The sequence below is a fragment of the Canis aureus genome, chromosome 30, assembly GCF_053574225.1.
Source record: "Canis aureus isolate CA01 chromosome 30, VMU_Caureus_v.1.0, whole genome shotgun sequence".
NCBI classification, from domain to species: domain Eukaryota; kingdom Metazoa; phylum Chordata; class Mammalia; order Carnivora; family Canidae; genus Canis; species Canis aureus.
The window spans coordinates 32,042,563-32,059,392 of NC_135640.1; the positions used below are offsets into that span (position 1 = coordinate 32,042,563).

General features: G+C 47.6%; 1 protein-coding gene across 12 annotated transcripts in view; it reads left to right on the top strand.

Annotated features, from left to right (window-relative positions):
• Positions 1–13,990, top strand: part of EVA1C (eva-1 homolog C) — a 79,095-nt gene extending 65,105 nt beyond the window's left edge. For 8 of the 12 annotated variants that reach the window (XM_077879006.1, XM_077878999.1, XM_077879000.1 and 5 more), the window contains 3 exons: positions 3,648–3,728; positions 5,138–5,227; positions 13,420–13,990. In XM_077879006.1, the coding sequence (XP_077735132.1) occupies positions 3,648–3,728; positions 5,138–5,227; positions 13,420–13,796 (548 nt within the window). In that variant the 3' untranslated portion in view covers positions 13,797–13,990. The remainder of the gene's footprint in view (positions 1–3,647; positions 3,729–5,137; positions 5,228–13,419) is intronic. The other 4 variants (XM_077879001.1, XM_077878996.1, XM_077878998.1 and 1 more) reach the window with 2 other exon arrangements.
• The last annotated feature ends 2,840 nt before the right edge of the window (positions 13,991–16,830 follow it).

Consider the following 16,830-nt stretch of genomic DNA (forward strand, 5'->3'; position numbering starts at 1 on the left):
GTACTCCAGGGTCACCAAGACAGAGGCACGGCCAGCATCCCCACCCTGGTCACTCCTGAGAGGCACAGAAACACGTGGACCTCAGCGTAGGGCCTCCCGGCTCCTCCCAGGAGAGGGGGCAGACAGGTGGGTGCCAGGATTGGCAGATAGGAAGGATGGTGGTCCCAAGATTTAGGGCCAAGGGGAACAGGTGCCAGGATTTGGTGGCAAGGGGAATGGGTGCCAGGATTTGGGGAGAAGAGGGATGTAGTAACAGAATTTGGGAGACAAGAGGGATGTGGTGCCAGGGTGTGAGGGCACCGAGATAGGAGGTGCCAGAATTGAGGACAGGCAGGATGGGGATGTGCCAGGATTTGCAGGTGCTCATGCAGTCTGGGCTCCTCCTGAAAAGGAGGGGAAGTCAAGCAGAGACATCGTGCTTGTCTCTGACACGAAGAATCCTTTGGGGCGCTACGTTCAACCTGTGGAAACTTCTTTCTTAACATCTGCACTGACCCACGCTTGGCACAGGAGATTTATATGGGGGCCGGGGGAGTAGAAAAGAAAAGAAGTCGAGGTGGGTGCCTTGCCCCAATTCAGCGAGTCACCTCTGGTTTTACCTAAACAGACTCTCAGGGACAGATTTCCGAGTGGAAATCACTTTGTCATCTTTCCGATCCTCTATCCAGTTCCCGAAAGGCTGAGCGTCCCATGGACCCCACAGCATCAGGGAAAGATCGAGGGCACGTGTGCGCAAGACCAGGCGCGGAGGGGCCACGTCTTCCTAGGGGAGCGGTGCGTCTCGGAGCCTCAGTTGTCTCGTCTGCAGGAATGGGGATGCTACACAGCTTCACAGGGGCCCCGTGGACACTGCACAAAATGTCCTGTTTAAGCGTGAGCCCGGGGCCCGATGTATTGCGAGCTCCGTGAATAATGGTTCGCTGGTCTTTTTACAAACGCATCTAAAAATGGAGAAAATAAAAAATAAATAAATAAATAAAAAATAAAAATGGAGAGAGGCAGGTCTGAGGGGTGGTAGTAAATTGCGCCCCAGCCCCATCTTCATCCTTGAAACAAGGAGATGGAGGAATCTGACAGGTGCATTGACACCTGTTATTTTCAAGTTCTTAGAGATTCTCCCCCAAGCAGGGCCGTTTGCTGACATGAGCCTGCATCCCACCCGGCAATGGGATGTCTGATAAGGGCCTGGTTATTCTGCAAAGCTCGTCTACACTGTCCTTCCTCTCTGAGCTCTTCCTCTTTCCCAGACCGCAAGGCCTCTGGCATCTGCAGCGAGCCCAGCCGGTGCAGGCTGCATCCTGACAACAAGCCAGGGGATAGGTGTGAAAGCGGTGCCACCCTGGCAGGAGGGCTTGCTCCTGCCGAGGAATCAGGGGTGTCCTTCTCGGGGTGCAGAATGACCAAGAGGCTGCTTCATCAGAAAGCATTCTGTGGCAACACGATTTCAGCTCTCTGGGGGCGCTGCCCTGGTCCCAGAATCAGTGATGTGCTGGGCTCAGCCGAAGGGTGTCCCTTGGGGTCCCTGGACAGCTTCCACCCCTCCCGTCACCATCACCTTACAGCCCTGCGTGTGACTCTCCCTGCCGATGGGCACGAAGGCGCCAGGGTCTCCGCGCACGGCAGGTGCACCATTTAGGAATGCTCTCTGGTTATTGATCCTGGGACACCCCCAAAAGAAGTTAGTTTGAAAAAGGAAATGAGGTTTTCTTGCTGCGGAAGGTGTCTTATCAGTTCTTTTAAAAAATTCAGTTCAGCTGAACTTGCGAGGTGTGTGTTGGCTCACTGTTTCCTGTTGCCACTTCTCCAGATACCAGCTGGGCTAAAGAACAAACAAAAATAAATGATTTTCTGCAGCAAAAATATTTGGTTTCCTACCCCTTCTCCTGGCTGGCTATGGTGCGCTTGGCCTTCAGAATTCTTTTTTTTTTTTTAAGATTTATTTATTTAGTCATGATAGATATATATATATAGAGAGAGAGAGAGAGAGAGGCAGAGACACAGGCAGGGGGAGAAGCAGGCTGCATACAGGGAGCCCGATGCGGGACTCGATCCCGGGACTCCAGGATTGTGCTCTGGGCCAAAGGCAGGCGCCAAACCGCTGAGCCACCCAGGGATCCCCCCTCCCCCCTTTTTAAAGATTTTATTTATTTATTCATGAGACACACACACAGGCAGAGACACAGGCAGAGGGAAAAGCAGGCTCCATGCAGGAACCCCGATGTGGGACTCAATCCCGGGACCCCAGGATCATGCCCTGGGCTGAAGGTAGGCCCTAAACCGCTGAGCCCCCCAGGGATCCCCCTTCAGAATTCTTGCTTTGCCCTCCACGTGCTACCATCCCGTCTACTTTACCAGGGGAATCTTGAGATGAGATGGCTTATTCTTTAGGTCCGTTTGCTAGAATCTTTAACCATCTCCCCAAAGTGTCTTTTACTCTGCCCTCTTCTCTTCTTTCTGTTGCTCTTAAAATACTTAGAGCATCATTCTTGCACGCAGCCCTGGAATTCTCTTCAGGCCCATTAAGGAAGCAAGGACTCAGAGCTGTGGGTGCAAAGCAAAGTTGGATCCAGGAAACATCTGTGGTGGATCCTCAGTTGATTACAGTCATTTTGTTTCACTGTATCTCAGGGAAGTTTATGCTCAGAGTTACAGTGTTGTTGGTTTTTTTTAAATGTTATTTAGAGAGAGAGAGAGAGAGCTTGGGAGTGTGGTGGGGGCCCACTCCGTGTTGAGCGCAGAGCCCCACGCAGGGCTCGATCTCATGACCCTGAGATCATGACCTGAGCTGAAACCAAGAGTCAGACACTCAACCGAATGAGCCACCCAGGCGCCCCTAAAGTTAATAGTGTTATTTGAGCTGTGATTTACATGTCCTAAGGTTCACCCATATTTAGCAAAAACAATCAGCGAGTTCTAGTAAATTTACAGAGCTAGCTACACGACGGCCACTTAATTGTAAAACCCATCCGTAATCCCCAAAGTTCTCTGATACCCATGTGCAGTCATTCCCCATCTCCACCCCTGACTCTAGGGAAGCACTAACTTATATTCTGTCTCTATGCATTTACCTGTTTTGCATATTTCATATTAATGGGATCACACCACGTATGGTCTTTTGTGTCTGGCTCCTTTCACTGAGCATAATGTTTTTGAGGTTCATCCATGTTGTAGCAGGTGCTAGGACTTTGTTCTTTGTTATTGCTAATTATTCTATTGGGTAGATATACCGTATCTTGTTTACTTGTTCTCCAAAATTTTACCTTTCTGGGACATTTGATGCTCACAGAGGTACCATTCATATATGTGTGTGTGAGTGTATCTGACAAGCAGAGTGAGTAATTTATGTACTGATTTGAAAATGGATTTTTTAAAAATCTTATCCTCATTGCACTTAAAAAAATATGTTAAGGGGCACCTGGGTGGCTCAGTGGTTGAGCAGCTGCCTTTGGCTCAGGGCGTGATCCTGGGGTCCTGGAATCAAGTCCCGCATCATGCTCCCCATGGGGTGCCTGCTTCTTCCTCTGCCTATGTCTCTGCCTCTCTCTCTGTGTTTCTCATGAATAAGTAAATAAAATCTTTATTTATGTAATATATATATATATATATAATGTACAATGTGTTTAAAATATTTCTCTTTTGGTTTTTAGTTCCCAAGAACATACTCACAGCAATCGATCCAGCCATTGTTAATCTAAAACCTTCTTTGAAGAAGAAAGATGGTGAATATGGTAATTTTTATGGCTTACTACCAGCATTTCTCTTTAAGTAAAGGTAAACAGCCCCACGTGACCATAGTCGGGTGCCCAGTGGTTGGAATGAAAGGGGATGTCAGGAGGTGAGCTGGAGTTACCAGCTCCGACAATGGCAGTGCTGGGGCGATTGGTTGCAAATGGTGGCGGACTGTGTTGTGTTTCAAATTATAAGTGGAATAAATCCTCCTTCCATTCCCCTCTGATTTCTTAACAAAATATCACTTGGAAAAGGAGATCTGCTCAGAAACAGATTTGGGGCTCTTGGATTATATGATGATCTTGTTGGAAAGATGACTCCACCGGGAACCTGGGTGAGCCAGACCCAGGCTGGACCTGAGGGCCTCCAAACACATGCCACCTCCACCCTCGGTTTTCACTGGGCTCTTATGAATAGGAGGGGGATGAACATTTTTGTGTGTTAGTGTGTGTGTTGTTTTTTTTTTTTAATCAAATCTAGAATGGAATTCAGACCCTTGGGGCTCCTGATGGAAACTCCCAGGTTTCTATAGAACATCTAAGATATTGCACTTAGTGTGTTCAGAGGTTGTTTTATGTTACTTTTATTACATATTTGAGGTCTTTGGGCCCTAAGTATAAGATTAAATATTCTTGACGTGGAAAATAAGAAAGCAGCAAGAAATAGAACTCGCCCCTCATCTCAAAGCTTGACGATAACTATTGTTAATGCTCTGTTCTTCTGGTTCCCCTCAAGCCTGCTCTCTGCCAGGCTCTGCATCTCCCAGCCTGCTGCTCTTTCTAACAGGGTTCCCCCCTCGACCCCATGAATATCCTGGTCCCCCAGCAGTGGAGGCCCAAGAGCTCTGGGCCACCTTTTCTTAGACCTGCCTGACATCTTATGGGGCCCCCAGAACTCTCAGGCTGCCCATCAGGAGCTCACTGAGCTCTAGCACAGCAATGTAACCAGGCATCTGAAACCAGACCTGCCCTGCATTTTGCTGTTATTTCCAAAAAAGTAGCCCTGCACAATCTCCCTCCATAATGTCCCCTCCCATCTCATCAATGGTCAATAGCACACACAGAAGCTCTGTGATTAGGTAAACCTTTATCATGCCTCCCAGAGGTATGATGAGTCTGTTGCTCTTAGGATGGGAAAATCCATTTGTCCCCTTCTGTAGTAGGGTGGATGAGTGGCCCTTGAAGTTGGAACCAGCACATTTTAGAAATTCTAAATCCCTGGTATCATTTAATATTTTCAGAGACTATTTACTAAATGCTTTTCCTGGCTTAGCTTTCTGTAATTCAGTCAGAGGCCCATTTATTTGATTTCTGTGACTTTTTATTTATTATGGCAGTCCTGGGCTGGGAGCAGAAGGCATACTGTGAACAGTTGTCATTAATCGGTTTTGCGTTTTGTTATGAAACAGGTATAAACTTTGACCCAAGGGAACCGACGCTTCTGAGGAAAGATGGAGTTATTGTTAGCAATTCTCTGGCAGCATTTGCTTACATTAGAGGTAGGTCAATGGATCGAAGCTTCCTAGAATGCTAACGGCTTTACTGAGGTCTTACTAACAGATGTAATGCTTAATTATAAGAGCTAAAGAAAAAGGACTTTAAGTTTGACTCAGCAGCTGGGGGCTTGCTAAGATCTGGGAAAACAGAGGCCTGGACTCAGATACCGTTCCAGCCAGGCTACGCACGAGAGAACACACATGGGGAGGAGGCAAACAGATAAAGTCACACGCCCAGGAGTTGGGTTCCATGAGTATTTTCTGCTTTGAAAAGTAGGAACCCGAGGAATGCATTCCCCAGCTCTCAAAATTTGGGAAGGGCAGAGGATTATTGAATCCCACCCTTGGCTGGAAGAAAATGGAGTTAAAAGATCACTTAGTAAACAAAATGGGTCATGCTCTGCAAAGGCAGCGTCCCCTCCTGAGTCACCAGCATTACTTCTCACGGTTGCCAAGTTTTCCCTGATAATCCTCCCCCCAAGGATCAGTCAGAAGCAGCCCTCCTTACCTGCAGGGCCAGAACTGCTCGTCAGTGAGGGGATGGCACCTACCATCTTTCCTCACCTGCCCTGTCTGCTCACCTTAGCGTAGACCGGATTTTTGAAGTGTCGACTCTGCAAGTTTCGGCAATGCACGCCTGACTCTGTTCAGGGAGGCCAAAACCTCTGAGGCCTTTGGTTAGATTGGTGCTAATATACTGCATTATGGCATTACTGTTCATGGCGTGCCAGGGCCTTCCTCAGAGGAAAATAAAGGTGTAAAGAAACAGCCCAACACAGGAGATCGAAAGTCTTGGGATCCTCTGCGCTTCCATCGTCTTTCCACATCCATAGTCTTCCTGAGTGTTTGTGGTGTCATTGTTGGCTTCCTCTAAAAATCTAAAAATTTGAAGGGAGAACCCTTCAAATCACTTCAAGCACACTTCCATTTGTTGCTGTTCCTGATAACATGCATGAGGTCTTTCCCTTCCTTATGTATAAAAGTGGAGTGTGCCTGAGGTAGAAAACACAGGAAGGAGGCAAGAAATAGAACTCCCCCCTCATCTCAAGGCTTAAACATAACCATTGTTAATGTTCTGTTCTTCTGGTTCCCCCACACCTGCTCTCTGGCAGGCTCTGCATCTCCCAGCCCACCACTCTTTCTAACAGGGCTCCCCACTCTGGACCCCATGAATATCCTGGTCACCCAGCAGTGGAAGCCCAAGAGCTCTGTGCCACCCTTATCAGAGTTCAGAGATGTAAGGATTTTTATTGTCAAAAATAACCCCATATTTTCAAAGTCTCTGGATTGCCCTCTGGAGGAGAAGCATCATGAACATCCTCCAGGGAATAATGATTAACCAGAAGCAAAGATGAATTTGCTCGTTGAGCTGTGGCCATGCTGGGCCTCATCAGTTCTTCTTGACAACTGGGTTGGTCAGCTTGGGCCACCATGACAAGACACTGTAGGCTGGCAGCTTCAACAGCAGAAATTCATTTTCTCACCGTTCTGGAGGCTAGAAATCAAGGTACCAGCAGAGTCAGTTTCTGGTGAGAGTTCTCTTCCTGGTTTCTAGACAGCTGCCTTCTCATATGAGAGGGAGAAAGAGAAATAGAGAGATAGAGACAGAGACAGAGGAGGGGGAAAGAGAGATTAAGGGAGGAAGGGAGAGAGAGGAAGAGAGAAGGACGGAGGGAGGGAAGAAAGGAAGGAGGGGGAAATAGGGAGAGAGAATGCTCTCGGCATCCCTTCTTTTCTTTTGAAAAAATTATTTATTCATGAGAGACACAGAGAGAGAGAGAGAGGCAGAGACACAGGCAGAGGGAGAAGCAGGCTCCATGTAGGGAACCTGATGTGGGACTCGATCCCAGGGCCCTAGGATCACACCCTGAGCCAAAGGCAGATGCTTAACTGCTGAGCCACCCAGGCATCCCATCTGGCATCCCTTCTTATAAAAACACTGATCCTGCTGGATCAGGGACCCACCCTTAATGACCTCACTTAACCTGAATTACCTCCATATAGGGCCTATCTCCAAATATGTTGGGGGGTAAGCCTTCAACATATGAATTTGGGGGGGATGCAATCTAGTCCATAGCAAAGACCCTGAGCAAGAGGACTCTTCTCCCATTTTGCACATAGAGAAGCTAAGGGTCCTAAGAGTTGAGCCATTTGCCTGAGGCCACAGTGTGGACACCAGCGAGGCCACGATTCAGACTCAGCAGATCCAAGACCCCTGCTCTGGTTTCTCTGACAAAGGATGCCCTTCAGGATCTTGAGGGATGGACGTCATCTGAATTACTCCCTTCCATCCTTGGCTGTCCTTTTGCATACTCATTACTCCCAGAAATCATACGAAGGATTTATTCATTAGCACCCATCTCTCTGCTAGACATTAACATCTTAAGGGAAAATGTTTGTTCCTTAGTTATTTGTCACACCCAGGGCCCAGGACAGGCGGGCACAGGATGCATGCCCAGTTGGTAGCTAATAGATGAGTAGATGATGAATCTTCATGTGGTGTCATGAGCTGTCCTGCATCTTATTATCACCCTGTGTTTGCTATTTATAGGTAGTCAAAGAAATGCAAGGACTTCATAGCCTGTTACTTGGTTTTATTGAGGATTGATTAGGCACATCCATCCCCAAAAGGCATGAGGAGGAGGCTTGTCTGAAGAAGAAGCCACCACCAGGAGCAGCTGGAGCTGAGAGTGAGCAGGGCAGGTTCTGGAAAAATCAGCTTCATATTCAGTAGATTGGGTGAATCCAAAAGGACATTTCCCCAGATCGGGCTACAAGTGGCTTTGACACATTGGCACTGTCACATACACATGGGGGACAAGTGGACTGGAAACCAAAACCAAGGAGCTTGTCCCAGGATTTTAGAACACAGGGGTTGGCAAAATGGGCATGAGAATGTCCAGGGGTCTCTGACACCCAGATTTCTCTTTTGGCCATTTCAGTGACCTGTAAAACTGTCCCCAATAGTGAGACATTGTTTTAGCCATGTTTGAACTTTACCCTTATCCTAACCATGTAGACCTTGATCCTTCTAGAATCTAGATCATGGGTTTGAAGGAGCCCATAGAAAGATTCTGAAATTAGAGAAACAGAAAGGAGTGTGTGTGTGTGTGTGTGTGTGTGTGTGTGTGTTGGGTTTGGGGAAGGCAGCTTGTTAGCTGGCTCAGCTATCAGACCCTAGCAGACTGTGCTTAAGGAGCCTTATTTGGACAATCTTGCTCAGAACCTGACTCTCTCTACCTAATAAGTATTTCACTGACATCTGCTTGTTCTGTGTGTTTAGCCCACATCTACCTGCAAGCATGACTTTGGTGTCCTAATATTTCTGTCACTTGCCTCTAGTGCTGTCTTTGGCCCCCTGGGAGAGCTTGCTGTGGACTGTCTGGGTGCACGGGTTACCTGGGGTAACTAGGGTAGCTGGGGTCACGGGTCAGAAAGCAGAGCTTCTCCTGAGATGCGGAGGCATCGTTGTTTTATATGAAAGGAATTCTAGGCCACCAGACAAACCCACATTGAAATAGAAGCATAATAACACATTCCAAAGTCAGAGTTACATGATCCCCTGTCAGGGAGGATGATTGGAAATCAGCACCGCCTTGTCACATAGGTGTGGATTCTGATGTGTTCCCACGGTCTCTAATCTCTGGTTCCGTGACAGAAAGTTATGATCACATCCATCAGCACTGTCAGACCAGTGCCCAGTCTACTTTGTGCTTTCCCCCAATAGTAGCAGGGCCCCCGGAGGTGGAACCCTGGCCCTGGCCTCTCGGTGTCTTATTTGGACACAGTAAGTTGGAGCTGGAGCTCATGTTGGCTCCAGACCAGAGATCTAAGGGTCAAGGAGCCTTCAAGGCCACAGGCCTCCATTTAGAGAGGTTCCTGTGAACTTACTACGGCTGATGAAATTAAAGTTGTTCAAGTAACCCTGTGATGAACCAGCTGAGGCTGGAGTGAAAACACTATAGATAGCATAGTTTAAGATTCTGTTTAAGATTCTATCTTTCTGGAATTCTGTTTAAGATTCTATCTTTCTGGAATACATAGATAGGAAAGGGGTTAGGAAAGCCTAAAGTGGTCCAATTGATTCTGGAAAAACAGATGATGTGCCCCCAGTGTAAAGCAGGGGGGCTGTGGAGAGGGCCCGGGCATGAGCTTGAGGTCCCAGCCCCATGGTGGCTTTGGACAAGTGACACGGCTGCCTCAGGAGGGTCAGGCCCCTCACCTTCATTTTCCATCAAACTAAGACCTGGTGATTCTGTGGCTTCGAATGAGTTGAGTTCAGATGACTGGGAAGCCTTGCTCCAATGGGCTTTGCTAAGAGTTGCCATGTTTTTCGTCTTTGATCACTGGCTCTCATGGTGTAGACGTGGCCTAGAGACCGATCTCTTGGCAGGAGGCATACCTGAGCCAGGAGGCACCTAGAATCTGATACGTGAGAAGCTCTCCATGCAATAGAATCCAGACCCTTACTTCCCAGGAGCAGAGGGAGAGAGGAAGAAAGCTAATGGACATTATGGAATCTCCACCCACAAGGCACCAAGCCTCAGACTTTAGATCCACAACCCCTCCTTCCATGCACTCGGCAGGTGTTTGTGTAATCCCTGCTCTACACTGGGTGCTAGGGATTTGGTCAAGAACAAGACAATTGGGCCCCTGCCCTCATGGAGTTTTCATTCTATGGGATGAGAAAGGACAAAACATGCTCAGCGATTTAGTGACATTCCAGATGCTATGAGACCTACTGACAGGGGGACCTGGCCCAACCTGGGGGTGGGGGCATAGAGGTCCAAACGAAAGAGGATAAAAGAATATTCCAAGCAGAAGGATCAGCACGTGCAAAAGCACCAAGGTGTGAAGCCATCTGGCTCCCATGAGGAATGGAGAGAGGCCCGTGTGGCAGGAAAACAGAAATGGAGGGAGGAATGCCTTTGGAGTTGAACTTGGGGAGGAGGGCAGGGGTTGGGTCCTAGCAAGCTTTGTAGGCTATGGTCAAGATTTGATTTTTAGCTTATGAGAAGAGGGGAGCCTTTTAGTGGTGTCAAGTAGGGTGGTGATGTGGTCCAATGTGCATTTTTAAAAAGATTGCAGGGGCTACAGTGGGAAGATGCATGAAAGGGGCATGGGGTGGGGAGGAAATGGAGTAGGGCAGAGGTATCATTCCTGGTTTTCAGATAAGTTTATTCAATCGCAAGGCATCTTAATGAAAATGAAAATACAAGCCACTTGCCAGGAGATATTCACAATATATAAACTGTCCAGTGGTTATTTTTAAGAATATATAGAGACTATATAGAATCTTTCTGTAAGAGGAGAAGTGCAAACAACCCAACACAAAGAAAGGGGGGTACCTGACTTGAGCCAGCATGCTGAGACGAGAGACTACGTAACCATCTGAAGAGGTAGACACCTGAAGAGGTGTAATTCAGGATCAGGGGAAATGAAACTCAAGACCCTAGTGAGATACGATGTTATACCCAGAAGACTGGAAAAAACCTAAAAATCTGCTCCTAGCAGGTGCTCGAAGGAGATGTGGATTTGCAGGATTCCTCTGACACTGCAGCCACCGTGGAAACCATTGGCCATATTTCCTAAAACTGACATCCCTTAAACATCACCCAACTCCCTCCTAGGTCAGGACCCAAGAGAAACACCTGTATGTGCACATGAGGGACATTTATAGGACTGGTGCCGGCTACGGCGCCCACATGGTAGGAACCTGACAATAAGCCAGGTTATATCTCCCAGCAGGGGAGTGAATGAATAAAGCTACAGTAGAGTCAGGACAATGAACTAGAATGACAATAAGGCAACAGCATATTAAGTTAAAAACCCCAAAACATTAGGTCCCAAACACGATCTGTGACATTATACTCTTTTCATAAATGTTTTTGGAATATATAGAGATGCAGTAAACTTATAAAGACACAAGCAGGGGGGTAATGACTGTGGAGTTCAGAGGGTAGTTACCTTGTCAGAGGGAAGCTGGGAGGGGGAATGGACAGGCTGTTGTCAAGGCTCGAGAGGTGCCAATTATGGAATTCAAAATTATTCATTAAATAAACCAACATAAAGTAGGAGGACCATGTAGTGACTGATGAGGAGGATGTGTCTTACCCTAAGGATTGTGATTAATTTAATTCAGTTCACCTAGATTCCTTAGAAAGGAAAGGAAGAAAGGAAGCAGGGAGGAAGGAAGGAGAAGGTAGCCTGCCTGTCTGGGCAGAGCCACATCTTGAGCCCTCCTCTGTCCCCGGCGGGTGAGGACCAGGTTGGCCCACTGCACAGCTGCTGGGAATGCCCGAGCTTCTCAGAGGATAGGAGGAACATGGGTGGGGATGGTTTCTCGGGAGCTAGACCATCATGGGAGTCTTTCTGGAGCTGGCCCTGTCCTGAACTGTGGGGGGCTGGAAAGAACACAGGTGGGACTCAGTTTCCCCACCCACAGTGCTACAGAGATGATGCCGCAGGCATGGCTGTTGATGAGGCTCAAGGTTTATGTTTTCTGGGGGGGCAGGAGGAGAGGGAAGTGGCTGCCTCCAGAGCCAACAGTAGGGTGCCCCAAGAATGGGGAGATTGGGGAGGACAGAGGCTGGGAGGCTTGGGGCGGGTGGGGTGGGTGCAGCAGGGAGAAGAAGGGGACATCCAAAGAGACAAGAAGGGGGAGTGAAGTCAGAAGTGATGAGTCCACTCCCAGCGGAGGCTGTGATGTGTGGGCAGAGAAGGAGAAACATCTGTCTGGTTGCTTCAGAGCCTCTGGTCTTCCCATCATTTTGTGTTGTTGCTTAATGACTTACTCCCACGTGTCAGCCTCATCCTCATTCCTCCTCCTCACCCAGAAAGGAAAACAGCCCTTCCTTGTCTTGCAAAGGATGCGTGGCTGTGTTTGACCAAATCTTCAAAATACTGGACCCTTAGGAAAAACCTATCATTATTAGTAGCCCTACAAACACACCTCGCTGCCCCTCCCCAAGACACATCCCTTTGAACTCAGACTTCTATGTCCTTTTCTTTTTTAAATATTTTATTTATGCATTCATGAGAGACACACACAGAGAGAGAGAGAGAGGCAGAGACACAGGCAGAGGGAGAAGCAGGCTCCATGCAGGGAGCCTGATGTGGGACTCGATCCCAGGACCCCAGGATGATGCCCTGAGCCAAAGCCAGATGCTCAACCCCTGAGCCACCCAGGCATCTCCAACTCCTATTTCATATTTTGAGGGAGTATGCTGGATCATTATTTCCCAGAGAGGGAGTGCTCACCCCTTAAGGGGTGCATAATTAAAAAATGGGGGGAGTAATGCACAGTCCTTTCTGTGCTGGGTTAATATAAGGATTAAACCTATTAAGGACTCAGACCTGATTATGTAGTACAAATTAGCATTGTTTCTATTATTATTATTATCATACCATCATTTGGATGTCGGAAAAACTACCAGAACTTTTTATTTTTTAGTCTAAAGAAAAGGAGCTTTGCGATGCCTGGGTGGCTCAGTGGTTGACGTGGCTCAGGGTGTGATCCTGGGTTCTGGGATTGAGTCCCACATCAGGCTCTTTGCGGGAAGCCTGCTTCTCCCTCTGCCTGTGTCTCTGCCTCTCTCTCTCTCTGTCTCTCATGAGTAAATAAATAAAATCTTAAAAAAAAAAAAACAGAGCTTTGCTAACATCTACTGTTTTAGTAATTACATAAATATATGTGTGTGTGTATATATATATATACTTTATAAATTGATTTTTCACAATTTACTCCTGATGGCTAACAGTTTATTGAGCATCTACTATGTGTCCGGAAACAGAGAGTGTTACAGGAATTAATGGTATAACAGGAAGCTGCTATTAGCTCCATTTTCCAGGTGGGGCAACTGAAGCACAGAGGGGTCACATAACTTGGCCCGAATCACACAGCTAGTGAGTAGCACATCACAGTTTGCACTCCGGGGGTCCAGCCGCTGAGGTCCCCTGCCATGTGTCCTCTAATGTACATACCCACATTGACTATCTATGCTCAAAACCTTTTTTTTTTTTTTTTAACTGATGAGGGTACAGGATCAGATAGGTGAGGATGGTCTCAAAGACACTGCCCGGGACTGGCATTCTGCATTCGCTGCCGGTTCGGGCAGACCTCTGCTTCTGTGGGACTTTGGATTGGTGACATCTGACAGCTTCCCCCAACTCCTGACCTGTCCTTTCCCCCACAGCCCACCCAGAGAGAGCAGCCCTGCTCTTCGTGTCCAGTGTCTGCATCGGTCTGGCACTCACGTTGTGTGCCTTGGTCATCAGAGTGTCCTGCGTCAAGGACCTCAGGGATTTGCAGCTGGCGAGGGAGCCCTTGGTGCCAGAAAGTGACAAGGCTGAAGAAGACAGCGAGGATGAGGAGGGGGAGGAGGACTCCTCGGACTCTGACTTTCCAGGGGAACTGTCTGGGTTTTGTAGGACTTCGTATCCCGTCTACAGTTCCATAGAAGCTGCGGAGCTGGCAGAAAGGATTGAGCGCAGGGAGCAAATCATCCAGGAAATATGGATGAACAGTGGTTTGGACACTTCACTCCCAAGAAATTTCGGCCAGTTCTATTGAAAAAGAGATGCGTCTGGATGCGACCACACTTTGTGAGGAGGGAAGGATCCCAAATGCCCCTCTGGTTCTGTTTCACTTGTACCTTCTATGAAGGAGTATTTGTCATGTCATCCAATACTGGTGAAGCCAGAAGCTATTAAAGGGACATTTCACACTGTTTACAGCACATTTCAAAATAAATTGGGAGGGAAGTCTTTGTTTTCTCTATTTATTTAAATTTATTGTTATACATGAATATAGAATGCCCGTTTACTGAGTGCTTGGAATGCCAGGCACTGCTCTAGCAGCTTCTCATGTACTAAGTCCTTTACTACACCCCCCCCCCCACACACACACAGCTTCACGAGACAGTGCCATCATCCCACATGACAGATGAGTAAACAGGAGGTCCCTCTACTTCCATTAAAAAAAAATTGTATTGATACACAGGACAGCGAGCTTGAATCCTTCCACTGCGTGTTCACTGGCGGTGGATTTTAATCACTAACAATGCTTTTTGTTTAGGACGGGGTCAGCAAAGTTTCTCTTTAAGGGCAAGATAACATTTTAAGCATCGTGGTTCGTGCCATGACTACACAACTCCGCCACCGAAGCTCGCAGGTAGCCATTCGTAGCTAATACACCATGAACGAATGTAGCTGTGTTTCAATAAAGCTTTATTTAGAGACACCGAAATTTCTAACTTGATTTCATTTTCACGTGTCACATATTATTTTTTTTTATCAATCACTTTAAAATATAAAAACCTTCCCTAGCTCACAATATAAATGCCTTTCCTAGCAGGCATTTGCCTGATGTTGTAAATAAAATATGGTCCCCAAGGCCTAAAATATGTACTTACTTGCCCTTGAGAGGAAAAGCTTGCAAATTCCTGATTTAGAATTTAGAGCTGCAGAGCTTCCAGTGGCAAAAGTGGTCAGTCAGCTGACGCAGCAACCCTTGGATCCCGTGGAGTTACCTTTCAAATCATTGCAGGGGAGCAGAAGAAAAAAAAAGGTGAGGAAACAGATTCCTGATGGGAGAAGTGGGGAGGGGTTCCTTTGGACAGCTCCCCCTGGTGGACAGGAAACTGTGGATTGGAATAAGATTTTTTTGTGTTTTGTCCCAGTGGGGCTGAGAGTATAAAAATGATGCTGTTTTATCCATCTCCTATGCCCTCTATGAACGAGCTCTCTGCCTTGTCTTACGTCATCATTACATCCACCCGGCAAGCTGGCATCTGCAAATGAGGAAGCTGAAAGCTGACAGGCTAGTCCTGGGGACCCAGTTCACATGGTAGAAAGTGCTGGAATGGACCTAGCGATGAGGTGATCAGGGAATACTAGCTGTCCCTTCAGGAACCCAAGCAATGCTGGGTACGGAGAAGGCATTTTTCTCTCAGTCGCCCAGGGCCCGAGGGTGAAGAGCCCATCCGAGGAAAGCAGGAAAGGGTGGGTGTGGAGTCATCCGCCAGCCCCGATGCCTGCACTGAGGACAGGTCTGCAGTCTTGTTTAGATTTTTTTGTTGTTTAGATTTTTTCATCCAGTTTATCTTCATTCATTTGAGCTGCTGCAACAGAAATCCCACCAACTGCATGGCTTATAAAAAACAGAAACCTATTCCTCAGGGTTCTGGAGGTTTGAAGTCCAAGATCAAAGTGCAGGTAGACACGGTGTCTGGTGAGAGCTGGCTTCCTAGTTCACTGTGTCCTCACAGCGCAGAAGAGGTGAGGGAGCTCCCTGAAGCCTTTCTAATAAGGGAACTGAGCCCACTCATGAGAGTTCCACCCTCATGGCCCAAGCATCTCCCGAAGGTTCCTCCCCTACATACCATCGCGTTAGGATTTGACATGCGAGTTTTGGGAGGATGCAAGCATTTAGTCTGTGGCACAGTCGACATTCCCATAACATAAAAGTCACCATTTTAAAGCGCACAGTCCATGTGTGGCATTTGGCACGGGCAGGATGCTGCGCGACCACCAGCTGTTACTCCAAAATAGTTTCAGCCCCTGAAAATAAAACCCCCTACCCTAAGCCGTCACTCTTCATCCCTCCCTCCCTCCAGCCCTCCAGCAGCTACCAATCTGCCTTTTGTCTGCATTTACACATTTTGGAAAGTTCATAAAAATGGAATCACATAAGGTGTAGCCTTTTGCCATGGCTTCTTCCACTTAGCATCGGGTCTTCAAGGATCGCCCATGTGTATCAGGGCTCCAAGCCTTTTTATGGCCAAAAAATATTCCATTGTATGAACAGGCCACGTTCTGGGTGTTCATTCTTCTGTTGGTGGACATCTGGGTGGTTTCCACTCTTGGCTACTGTGGATACGTTTCCGCAAACGCCTGAGTGCTGTATTTTAATAGAAGTGAGACCACATACAAATCGAGGACTGCAGACTTGTTGAGAAATCCTATGGTTTCCACTCAACAGAGGGAAGGGAGAGGGAAGGCGGGTCCGAGTGACATCCCCTCCCTTACCCCCTACTTCTGCTGTTTCAAACTGACCCTCCCAACACTGACCCCCAAAAAGGCTGGAAGGTAGGAATATTGGCCAAGAGATGTGTCCTCCAGACACGCCGGCCTGGTTTGGACACAGGCTGAAACTCCTCTAACCCTAACCCCTAACCCTAAACCTAACCCCTAACTCTAACCCTAAACTTAATCCTAGGGTTACTAGGTTACTCAGTTACTTCCAGGTAACTGAGTCCTCCGTAATGTAGGGTCCTGGGAGAATTTGACGGGGCCTGGGAATGACAGGTCTTAAATCTGGCATAAGAGATAAATCTCTTCTAGGTCACAGCAGAGAATGAAGTGAACACATGGCCTCATTGTTTAACTTTTTCATGAGGATTTTGTTCTGATCAAAGGGAACCCTTGTCTTTTCATTTCCCTGAGCCCAGCAAGGAGCACTGTGGTCTGGTCCCAGCTCCTAGAGCAGCCTGTCCCCATTGTCTCCATATCTAGCTTTCAAGCAGCATGTCCTCTCTGGCCCCATTGACACCAGTCCTGTCCATCTGATGACTGTCTTCTTGGGGCCGTAGAGAACATGGCAGCTG